The sequence below is a fragment of the Oncorhynchus tshawytscha genome, linkage group LG22, assembly GCF_018296145.1.
Source record: "Oncorhynchus tshawytscha isolate Ot180627B linkage group LG22, Otsh_v2.0, whole genome shotgun sequence".
In the NCBI taxonomy this organism is placed as follows: Eukaryota; Metazoa; Chordata; class Actinopteri; order Salmoniformes; family Salmonidae; genus Oncorhynchus; species Oncorhynchus tshawytscha.
Genome location: NC_056450.1, coordinates 10,133,507 through 10,144,519, shown reverse-complemented (window position 1 = coordinate 10,144,519; position 11,013 = coordinate 10,133,507). Strand labels below are relative to the sequence as shown.

The following is an 11,013-nucleotide window of genomic DNA, read 5'->3' as shown; positions in this document are numbered from 1 at the left end:
CCTAGCTAAAGTTTTGCTTGAGAAATTGCAATTGAAAACAATCACAGTAATTGTTACCCAGAAATGATTTAATATTGAGATAAAAACGGCTGCATTGGGCCTTTATTAACAAACACAGGCAGTGTGAGCTATCCTATAAAACAGAAAATCTACAATGAACATACAAACAGACGAAGCCAGGACAAGAGCCAGGGAATTCAATATTGAGAAATACAGCTTTGATATCAGTTAGTTGAGGCAGTGAGTAACAAAGCACTAATGTGAGATAGATAAGCTACTGCACGTTGTCACACTGAATGATTCAGAGGACTGGTACTGCTGCTGCAAACTGTTGAACATTCAGCTGGATGTTGCCACTGTAGTACTGTACTGTAGGTATGTGTCTTTGTTAGGCTGTTTCTTGACTAGAGGACAGTAAACTAATTTGGGGTAATTTCCATAGGAAGTGGTTTAATCCCTGGTGTCTCCTGTCCAGGCAGTGTCTAGCACAAGCTAAAGCCACCCCCTCTCCTCTTCCTCTTCCTCCTCCTCCTCCTCCTCCCCCCTTACTCCCCCTCCTCCTCTGCCTCCTCCTCCTCCCCTTCCTCCCCCTCCTCCTCGTCCTTCTCCTCCTCCACCTCCTCCTCCCTCTCCTCCTCTGCCTCCACCACCTCCTCCTCCCCTTACTCCCCCTCCTCTAGGCTCAACATTTTGGGACAAGGACCTCTCTCACTCTCCATCGCATGGTAAAGTGCCGTCTTCGCTGGCACGTGAGGGCAAGGCAGTACCCAGCTCATCCACACACCAACAGTGGCCACGCTGCATACCCTTGGAGGAGCGACACTGTGTTGTGTGACAGGATAGAGAGAGATAATATGTCATCATACCACATAACTATTGTCTGCATGCCCACAGTCCAGAGGGCCTGGAAGCAATGTCCTTTATCCAAAGCCATTTTTGGCCTGAATTGAATAGAGAGAGAGCATGCAATTGAAAAGAGGAATAAAAAAATATTGATTAACCTTTATTTAAATGGGCAAGTCAGTTAAGAACAAATTCTTATTTACAACGACGGCCTACCCCAGCCAAACCCTAACGACACTGGGCCAACTGTGCGCCGCCCTATGGGACTCCCAATCACGGCTGGTTGTGATACAGCCTGGAATTGAACCAGGGACTGAGGTGACGCCTCTAGCGCTGAGATGCAGTGCCTTAGACCGCTGCGCCACTCGGGAGCCCAAATAGCATGCCACTCTCTTGATCTCAAAAAACACATATACTATTCATACACAGGCAAATATTCACGTCAACAGCCGCGCTGCGCTATAACTACCTGCTTTTTCCTGTAGAAGCCCCGAGTGTCACAGTTGGGGATATAGATGTCACGATCAGACTGAAAGATAGTGAGCTCAATACCCCGCAGAACACTATTGAGCAGCTTGCGGCAGGGTGCCTAAAAAGAGGATACATTGATGAATACAGAAACTATACAGTCATAAATACAGCAACTATACATTGATAAATACAGTAACTACTGTATACAAGGAGAGAGCCTACATATTAAATGGCAGTAAGAGAAGCCCATGGTTGATGTTAGAAGACCCTTTCTAGCCTATTAGAGTAGCTACAACACGTGTGGATATCATAGAAGATTGAGGTCACTGATGCAGCATGAAGCCAGAAGCAAAACATATTATATGTCACGTAATATCATGTCATTATATAATGATATTGTTAAACAAGGACGGTCTCTTTACAAGTCACTTAGACAGTGGTTTGAAGCAACTGTGTGACTATGTATGCAGTATCTGTCAAATTGTAGAAATACATTCTATGTTGGGTTTGTGTTTCATTGCAGATCCACCTCCTCTCCTCTCCTCGTAAAGTGAAAAACCCAAGGCCGCCACAGTCGAGTCTAAACTTTACTGATTCACATCATGGTCTATTAGTTCTGCCGCATAGCAGCATACACATCATGCGCCATAATGTATGGCTTTAGAGCACTATATGTGGTACTGCTGTCGCTGTATCACCCAGACAGCACAGCAGCTTCAGTAATAACTCTCTCTACCCGACTCCTTCCATCATACAGTATCTATCTGTATGAATATGAATGCATTATGTAAGTAGCTCTACATATTTCTCAGATTTAAACAGGTGTGGGTAAATGTAAGTAGAAGTCATTATTAGCTTACTGCATCAAGTGGCTTAAGCAGGTACCGTACTTGGATAACACTTACCTTTTCTATTTCACCACTTTGTGAAGGATGTGGACCTATAGGAGAGAGCAGCACATTACCATGAATACATTCAACCAGGGCATTACCAAGAACCTTAAACCATCTCTGATATCAAAATATAAGTTAGAAGTGTTTTGCTTCAAGCTGTTGCAAGACACGAAGCATCAATCATATACAAGTGCAAGGCAGGAAATGTAACACCTGTATTGTATTTGAGGTTTAAAAAGGCGTTTGAAGATTGTAATTTCCCTTACATTTTTTTAAATTATCAAGCACTACAGAAAACGTCCATGAATTATAATCCACATATAAAATCACATTTCCTGCTACTGCAGGAGTATTTTCCTGCTGTAGCAAACTGGCTCAAATCAAGACCCTGCATCTTTACTGGACACAGTGATTCGGCTCTGAATTGATATTTCCTGTAGTATGTCCTTCCTAAGGAATCGCAGTGGCTTAGTCTGAACAGTAGATGGAGACCCCTAGCAATGAAAAGCATCATTATCTGACTGTAGGTGACAGTATAACACTCATTCTGTGCTGTCAATAAAATGCACAGATCACACCCTTGAAATGCATGCATGTACCATCACTGTACACATCCATATACATACACACCATATACATACACATACTTGCACACACATACTTACACAAGCTCCAACGTACTGAAACACCTAAAGCGTTCCTCAAGTGTCTGTGCATCATAGTGTTGACTACATATTTTTATTACATGACTGGTGATAGGCTGTTCAATCCAACATTTGAGACTTCTAGTCCAACAGTCTCTCAAATTAGATTTTTGTCACAAGACACCATGCAGTGGCACTGCAGCATAGAAATCAAGACCATGCAGCCTTTTCAAATTCATCTTTGGTGCCTGTCATGTATCTAACACTAAATGTCATACTCTTATAATAAAACAATACTAGCATTTATTTTTGGTGCACACCAACATAGCATACAATCCTCACACTGATGATAAGAGAATGTGTTTCTTACTTATCAGTCTTACCTGATAAGCTAAGCTGTAGTATAATTGCCCTAACACACACAACACAGAGCTGAATTTAATAATATTAGATGTGCCAGTGGTGTGTGTCTCAGTCTTACCTGTGGGGTGGGGCCTCTCCGTGGGACTGGTCCTGCTGTGCTTGGTGCAGAAGCCCCTGCCCTGCAGCAGCGCCTGGAGTGGGCTGTGTTCCTGAGGAGGGGGCACGCAGCGCAGCCCCTTGGCACAGCTCATGGTGTACACACCACAGGGCTCTCCCTGGGCCAACATGGATGTGCTGCCTGCTTGTCCAATATGGTCCCGGGGGGCCCGACCTGCCCCCAAAGATTCTTTACAAGAGGGACAACCCTTGTAGGGGCCCAAGCGGTTAGCCAGAATCCAAGATCCGCAGTGAGCAATCAGCAACAAGACAATTGTCGTTAAGTTAGAAAGGAGAGGCATTTTCTGTCCAGGTCTCAGGTTAAGCTCCACACACACACTCTCTCTCTCTTTCTCTCTCTGTCAGTCAACTGTGGCTGATGCTATTTCTGGATGTATATTTATCTCTTTCTCCTCTTTCTCTCTGTCCTCTCTCCGTCTCTTCAGCTTTGCTTGGTGCTTAGCCGGTTCAATCGTTAGGCAGCCAGGAGTCCCCTGCAGTGCCAGAGGAGACAAATTGAGATCGAGAGAGACACAGCAAAGCAGCAGCTTTTAAAGATCTGAAAGGCGGTGATAGAGAGGGAGAGAGAGAGCACAGTTATGACACCTTCAGGGGCTGGGACTCAGAGAGAGAGAGGGAAGGAGAGAGAGAGAGAGGGAGGAAAGCAGAGAGGGAGTAGAGAGAGGTGGGGGGGTGGATTATTTTCCTTTTGGAAATTAGCTAAATCTCCCCCACCCCTTCTTTTTCTACTGTTTATCAGCACACCCCCATAGACTGACCCCTTTCCATAGTAATGTTAAACATTTTACATGTACAAACAGTATACATGACAAAATATACACTTTCTCCCCATTATGCATTGATGTCAGTCAGACCATTCTGATCATATTTGCCATGGTAACAATTACGGCAAGGTATAGAATTGCATTCAGCTATACTGACTGCAATGTCTAGCTTTATGGGAGTTGTTCTAATACTCTTGTCAACCCTGACCACAGAAGAATACAGAATACTGCTTGGATCTCACAAAAGAGGTATTACATGAAAAAGTAACTGATAAATCAATTAAAACTACAACCACTGATCCAATTGCAGATAATTAAATAGATATTGAACTGTCCGTGTACAGAAGAATAGTGAAAGTTAAAATAACCAAACAAATACCTTATTTTACCTCCTAAGTACAATGTAATAATGATCTACACAGATGTGTGCCAAATGTTAATTAAGAAAGGGTTCCAGAAGTAGAAGTGTTTTAATGTAAACTGATTGCCATGAAAAACACAATGTTTCAGAAGCTGGCATATCATGTACCACTTTGTGTAATACATGTGCATAACTATAACCCATTGGAGTTTGCTGGATCTTTTCCAGATCAAACAATGTTGGATGTATTGGTATCGTTCCACTAGGGGGATTATCCCACCTCCTGCCAAACTATAGTGAACGTGAATTGAGACCAGGGATGACAGATCTTGATAATGGCAGGACTGGGTATTTAACACATTGTAACCGTTTCGTAGAACGTAGTTTAGTGAAGTTTCATAAGAGGTTGTCTTGATTTCTCAGCAGTCTTTTTACAAACTTGAGAATATGTGTGGACTAAATCATATAAAGAAGTTATTCAGTATTGAGGGGACAGTACATGGTAGATTCTGATTTTCTTGCCCATGCTGCCATTGTTTGTATTGGAAGAGGCATCCACTGGATAATTAAGGAGGACTTGCTTGAGCTGGAATGTACATACTGACTGTAAGAGGGAAAGGCTGTGTCAGGCATGCAGCTACTAATAATGCAATCCATCTATGCACTCAACCGTTTAAGATTTGCTTCACGGGCGCCGTCTTCAAGAGATCACTCACTCTCACCCATCCTGAGCCTCAAACCTCTTCATACCACTTACAGTTCCATTGTATGTAGTAAAAAAGATGATCTATGTGTTTTTAGAGTTGTGATTAAAGTAGGCATAGAATAACAATTGATATGGGGCTATAATGTAGATTACAGTTAATTTGATAAGCCAGCCTTAGCTGGAGGATCATAGAGCAGAGATTTAGATTGATGCATTAGAATTAGAATGACTCTAATGAACCAATAGAATTACAATGGCTAATTCTATTTCTAAGTGTTAGAGCCCCATAGGTTATAAATCCACTCTTATCCAGGCCACCTATCTCATAGTGTTGGGTGCTATAGTTTGTCTGAGGTCACTACGATGAAGGAGGTTCCTGTAAGGACAATAAACTGTTGTCATGAGGCAACATCAACAAAACGATATCAAAAGACAAATCAGCATTTCAGAGAGCATTAACCAGGAATTAAAAAGATGTTGATCTAACAACATTGAAATTGTAATGGCAATGCACCACTAAAATAAGGGCACATATATACATGATTGGCTCTTGACCAACCTACTGGACCACCTGCTGTATCTTAGGGCAAAATTCTATCTAGAACACAGCGGCAGGTCAATACTTCCCAAACCCATAGACATTCACAAACTAGACTACATCGCAATAGTTCCGGAACCCCACTTGGTGAAAACCTTCTTGGTCGTCAGCCGCCTGGTGTTATTATTAGGAATGATTAATCTTGGCACTAAGAACAGAAATCACCTGCCGTCTTGTGTTCCCATCAATGCTAGCTACAGGAGCTACAGCCCTAGCTAGTTTGTTTCCACATGTTCTGTCAGGAGAACGTTCCAAGAGACACGCCAGACCAATGGGGGCTCTTTTTTTCCACACTCCCTGGATTACTCATTTTTCCTCCCACCTTCTACCCCCACCCCTCAGGTGTCTGTTGAGTCAGATGTAGGCTACTCCTATTATTTCCTCCTCTCACAAAATATAGACTACAATGACTGCATGCCCTCCACACTTTTCAACCACCTAATGCTACAGTATCTGGGAAACTCCATTTGTGTCCAAGGTCCATGGTAGCAAACAATTTTCCCATAGGGTAAATCAAGGGCACAAGTCGTCACTAGCTCAGATAGTGACATACTGTGTCCAGGACAATTCATATTGTGGGAACAACTATTTACAATATCTCATTGGTTCCTTTTATCAGGGAGTACCACTGCCTCTTGAAACACGTCTCTGTACACAGACAGACCTATTCGATATCACAAAATATGATTTTATGATTCTGATGTGGAATTGGTTTCACAGCTTGTCAGTCTTTCTCATGGCTAGCTTTGATTGGCTCACTGAAGTTACCGGTGTCTGATGTCAGTAGGAAGCGCCATACATTTGCAACGTTTTTCTACTGTAAAGTTTTGGAGTCTTACCAAATGAACACAAGTGCCTTTGAATTAATTATTTAAACACATACTGGACAAATGGTAAGCAATGCACAATAATAGTGGTATGCTGTGTAGCCACCGCTCTATAGCAAGTGAGTTCACAAGCCAGTAACGTTAGTAGCTAGGGAATCTATTTGTCCGATGTGAGCTAGCTAGCTAGTATGCTACGTAGGTAACGTTAGCTACTGAAGCGTTGCTCAAATTGTTTTGCTAATACCGGTAACGTTAGGTGCCACTAGCTAAATAGCTTAGGTTAAATTGATATACACCTTTATGGGGTTAGTGTTCCCACACAGCCATATCTCCATGTTGCGCTTGTTAACGGAAAATACGAGGCGACCACCTCTGCTAATTAGCTATCTAGCAGGCTCCAAACACCCGTGTGCAAGTTTGACTTGGGAAGTTTAGTTTCGTTGGCTGGGGGCACCCATAGCTGTATGGACCTTTGCAAAACTATTAGAGTAAGTGTCTAATTTATTTAAAGGATTCTTTCTCGCTGATGAAAGATAAGGGCCATATGTTTCGAAAGCCATATCGCAAGGGATGATTATTGACGTTCCTAAAAGTTGAACAAAGCGTCGAGATTGAAGTTCACATGAGCTTTGTCGTGGGCGACGCTAATGCCTGAACACTAGGGAGAAGGCAGAATGCTTGATAGAGTTTTCAATAGCTAAGGGTTTCCCAAACTCGGTGCGAATTATACCATGACATTCTCTATAGAGTGCACGCGCTTAGCATGAACACAAGTCATTATATTGTATTCTGATTGTCAAACAAACCATTTAAAGAAGTGCATGTTAGTCCACTCCAAAATAATTACAGCATCCAAACTGCATGTAGCCTATACTCGCGCCATTTGATTAATGGAAATAGACATCTGTTACAAAACACAAAGTGTGCCTAATGTCATTCAGTGATTGACATTGATTAGGACTACATTAAATGATGCGTATTGTATGACAAATGTACCTTTTTTGTAGCCTGAAAAGTCGGGACACCTGAAATGGGGCTGAAACTGTTCCAGGAAAACAGGATGGACACCCTAACACATATGGTCAATTTACTAGGCTAGTAGTCTACAATGTGTATTACCATGAACTTCTAACAGGCCTATCGTTAGCTGGTGATGTAGTGGAAAACAAGTGGTGGGTAAACTGATTGCTGGTCACAGTAAAAAAACAAAAACACTCCCAATAGTTCAATGCATTTATCAGACAAAGGTGTGTCATCATCATTTACTTGTGTTTACCCTCCACTAGGCTTAAAAAAATAATAATATATATATATTTCACCTTTAAAGAGGTAGGCTAGTTGAGAACAAGTTCTCATTTACAACTGCGACCTGGCCAAGATAAAGCAAAGCAGTGCGTCAAAAACAACAGAGTTACACATGGGATAAACAAATGTACAGTCAATAACACAGTAGAAAAATATGTATACAGTGTGCTCAAATGAAGTAAGGAGGTAAGGTAATAAATAGGCCAATAGGGGCGAAGTAATTACAATTTAGAAATTTACACTGGAGTGATATATGTGCAGATAAGGATGTGCAAGTAGAAATAGTGCAATTATTATTTATTTTTTAATATGGGGATGAGGTAGGTAGTTGATTGGATGGGCTATTTACAGGTGGGCTGTGTACAGCTGCAGCGATCGGTAAGCTGCTCTGACAGCTGACGCTTAAAGTTAGTGAGGGAGATATATACAGTGGGGCAGAACTATTTAGTCAGCCACCAATTGTGCAAGTTCTCCCACTTAAAAAGATGAGAGACCTGTAATTTTCAACTTAGGTACACTTCAACTATGACAGACAAAATTAGAAGAAAAAATCCAGAAAATCACATTGTAGGATTTTTAAATGAATTTATTTGCAAATTATGGTGGAAAATAAGTATTTGGTCAATAACAGAAGTTTATCTCAATACTTTGTTTATATACCCTTTGTTGGCAATGACAGAGGTCAAATGTTTTCTGTAAGTCTTCACAAGGTTTTCATACACTGTTGCTGGTATTTTGGCCCATTCCTCCATGCAGATCTCCTCTAGAGCAGTGATGTTTTGGGGCTGTTGCTGGGCAACACGGACTTTCAACTCCCTCCAAAGATTTTCTATGGGGTTGAGATCTGGAGACTGGCTAGGCCACTCCAGGACCTTGAAATGCTTCTTACGAAGCCACTCCTTCATTGCCCGGGCGGTGTGTTTGGGATCATTGTCATGCTGAAAGACCCAGCCACGTTTCATCTTCAATGCCCTTGCTGATGGAAGGAGGTTTTCACTCAAAATCTCACGATACATGGGCCCCATTCATTCTTTCCTTTACACGGATCAGTCGCCCTTGTCCCTTTGCAGATAAACAGCCCCAAAGCATGATGTTTCCACCCCATGCTTCACAGTAGGTATGGTGTTCTTTGGATGCAACTCAGCATTCTTTGTCCTCCAAACACGACGAGTCGAGTTTTTTTTACCAAAAAGTTATATTTTGGCTTCATCTGACCATATGACATTCTCCCAATCTTCTTCTGGATCATCCAAATGCTCTCTAGCAAACTTCAGACGGGCCTGGATATGTACTGGCCTAAGCAGGGGGGACACGTCTGGCACTGCAGGATTTGAGTCCCTGGCGGCGTAGTTTGTTACTGATGGTAGGCTTTGTTAATTTGGTCCCAGCTCTCTGCAGGTCATTCACTAGGTCCCCCCGTGTGGTTCTGGGATTTTTGCTCACCCGTTCTTGTGATCATTTTGACCCCACGGGGTGAGATCTTGCATGGAGCCCCAGATCGAGGGAGATTATCAGTGGTCTTGTATGTCTTCCATTTCCTAATAATTGCTCCCACAGTTGATTTCTTCAAACCAAGCTGCTTACCTATTGCAGATTCAGTCTTCCCAGCCTGGTGCAGGTCTACAATTTTGTTTCTGGTGTCCTTTGACAGCTCTTTGGTCTTGGCCATAGTGGAGTTTGGAGTGTGACTGTTTTGAGGTTGTGGACAGGTGTCTTTTATACTGATAAGTTCAAACAGGTGCCATTAATACAGGTAACGAGTGGAGGACAGAGGAGCCTCTTAAAGAAGTTACAGGTCTGTGAGAGCCAGAAATCTTGCTTGTTTGTAGGTGACCAAATACTTATTTTCCACCATAATTTGGAAATAAATTCATTAAAAATCCTACAATGTGGTTTAATGGAATTTTTTCCCTCATTTTGTCTGTCATAGTTGAAGTGTACCTATGATGAAAATTACAGGCCTCATCGTTTTAAATAGGAGAACTTGCACAATTGGTGGCTGACTAAATACTTTTTTGCCCCACTGTATTTACCACTACATTTTAAACAAATAGGAGAATGGTTAAATTAGCATTATTAGAGACACCCCAAAGTTTGACTTTTGTTGCGTTTAAGGGAGCTAGAGTCTCATTCAGGGGATCCGAGCCCCTCCTGGCTCCCCTGTAATTTGCACCTTGCTCACCTAGGTTTCTACCAATTAGCTTCCAAGTAGACAATTTGACTCACCCTTTCACCCCTCCCTCAAATACAGGGGTAACCAACCCATCTTCTGGAAAGCTACTGAGTGTGCTGGTTTTTACACTAGCCCTACCTGAACTCACTGGATTTAGCCAATCCTGACCTCAAGTCAAGATGGATGACATCAACCTACACTACAGGTTCCTGAACTGGAGGAGGAGGATCAGAGACGTGCGTGCTGTACGCTTTCAGGAGCGCTACAAAAGAATGCTGAAGAATGGAGACACACTCAGGTGAGCCTGTTATGAGTGGCAAGAGGGTTCCCAGCGGATCCACAAGTTTGAAATGTCATCACAACGAGATTGCAATTAATTCTGGTTGTAAACTGGTTGAAGAATACAACTCTCCCCATGCCCATGTATTAGGCTACACATTGACAGTGCCTTCAGAAAGTATTCACACACCTTGACTTTGACATTTTGTTGTGTTACAGCCTGAATTTAAAATTGATTAAATTTAGATTTTTTTTCACTGGCCTACACACCAATACTCCATAATGTCAAAGTGGAATTATGTATTAATTCAAAATGAAATGTCGTAAGTATTTCAACCCCTTTGTTATGGCAAGCCTAAATAAGTTTAAATTTGCTTAACAAGTCACATAAGTTGCATGGATTCATGCAACTTAGTAGTGTTTAACATGATTTTTTAATGGCTACCTCATCTCTGTACCCAACATATAAACTCAGCAAAAAAAGAAACGTCCTCTCACTGTCAACTGCGTTTATTTTCAGCAAACTTAACATGTGTAAATATTTGTATGAACATAACAAGATTCAACAACTGAGACATAAACTAAACATGTTCCACAGACATGTGTCTA

General features: G+C 41.9%; 2 protein-coding genes across 7 annotated transcripts in view; one reads left to right on the top strand and one right to left on the bottom strand.

The window, feature by feature from the left end:
- Nucleotides 1-625: 625 nt before the first annotated feature.
- On the bottom strand, nucleotides 626-3,732 carry igfbp6b (insulin-like growth factor binding protein 6b). The gene is made up of 4 exons (XM_024384018.2): nucleotides 3,333-3,732; nucleotides 2,220-2,254; nucleotides 1,313-1,432; nucleotides 626-822 (listed from the first exon to the last, which is right to left on the bottom strand). Exons 1-4 carry the CDS (start codon nucleotides 3,670-3,672, stop codon nucleotides 709-711), a joined length of 609 nt encoding a protein of 202 aa, XP_024239786.1. The 5' UTR covers nucleotides 3,673-3,732; the 3' UTR covers nucleotides 626-708.
- A 2,852-nt stretch (nucleotides 3,733-6,584) lies between these two features.
- The window catches only part of spryd3 (SPRY domain containing 3), a 92,241-nt gene continuing 87,812 nt past the window's right edge, over nucleotides 6,585-11,013 (top strand). For 4 of the 6 annotated variants that reach the window (XM_024384017.2, XM_024384015.2, XM_024384013.2 and 1 more), the window contains exons 1-2: nucleotides 6,585-6,713; nucleotides 10,204-10,423. In XM_024384017.2, coding sequence (XP_024239785.1) covers nucleotides 10,305-10,423 — 119 coding nt within the window. In that variant the 5' untranslated portion in view covers nucleotides 6,585-6,713; nucleotides 10,204-10,304. Of the gene's footprint in view, nucleotides 6,714-7,038; nucleotides 7,136-10,203; nucleotides 10,424-11,013 lie in introns of those variants that run through there. The other 2 variants (XM_024384014.2, XM_042303703.1) reach the window with 2 other exon arrangements.

Excerpts from the sequence above, each read along its gene's own strand:
- igfbp6b (XM_024384018.2), bottom strand. The coding sequence starts at position 3,672 with ATGCCTCTCCTTTCTAACTTAACGACAATTGTCTTGTTGCTGATTGCT. Across the intron at positions 2,255-3,332 it reads GGAGAGGCCCCACCCCACAG|GTCCACATCCTTCACAAAGT; the intron begins GTAAGACTGAGA and ends TCTCTCCTATAG. Across the intron at positions 1,433-2,219 it reads AAAGTGGTGAAATAGAAAAG|GCACCCTGCCGCAAGCTGCT; the intron begins GTAAGTGTTATC and ends TCCTCTTTTTAG.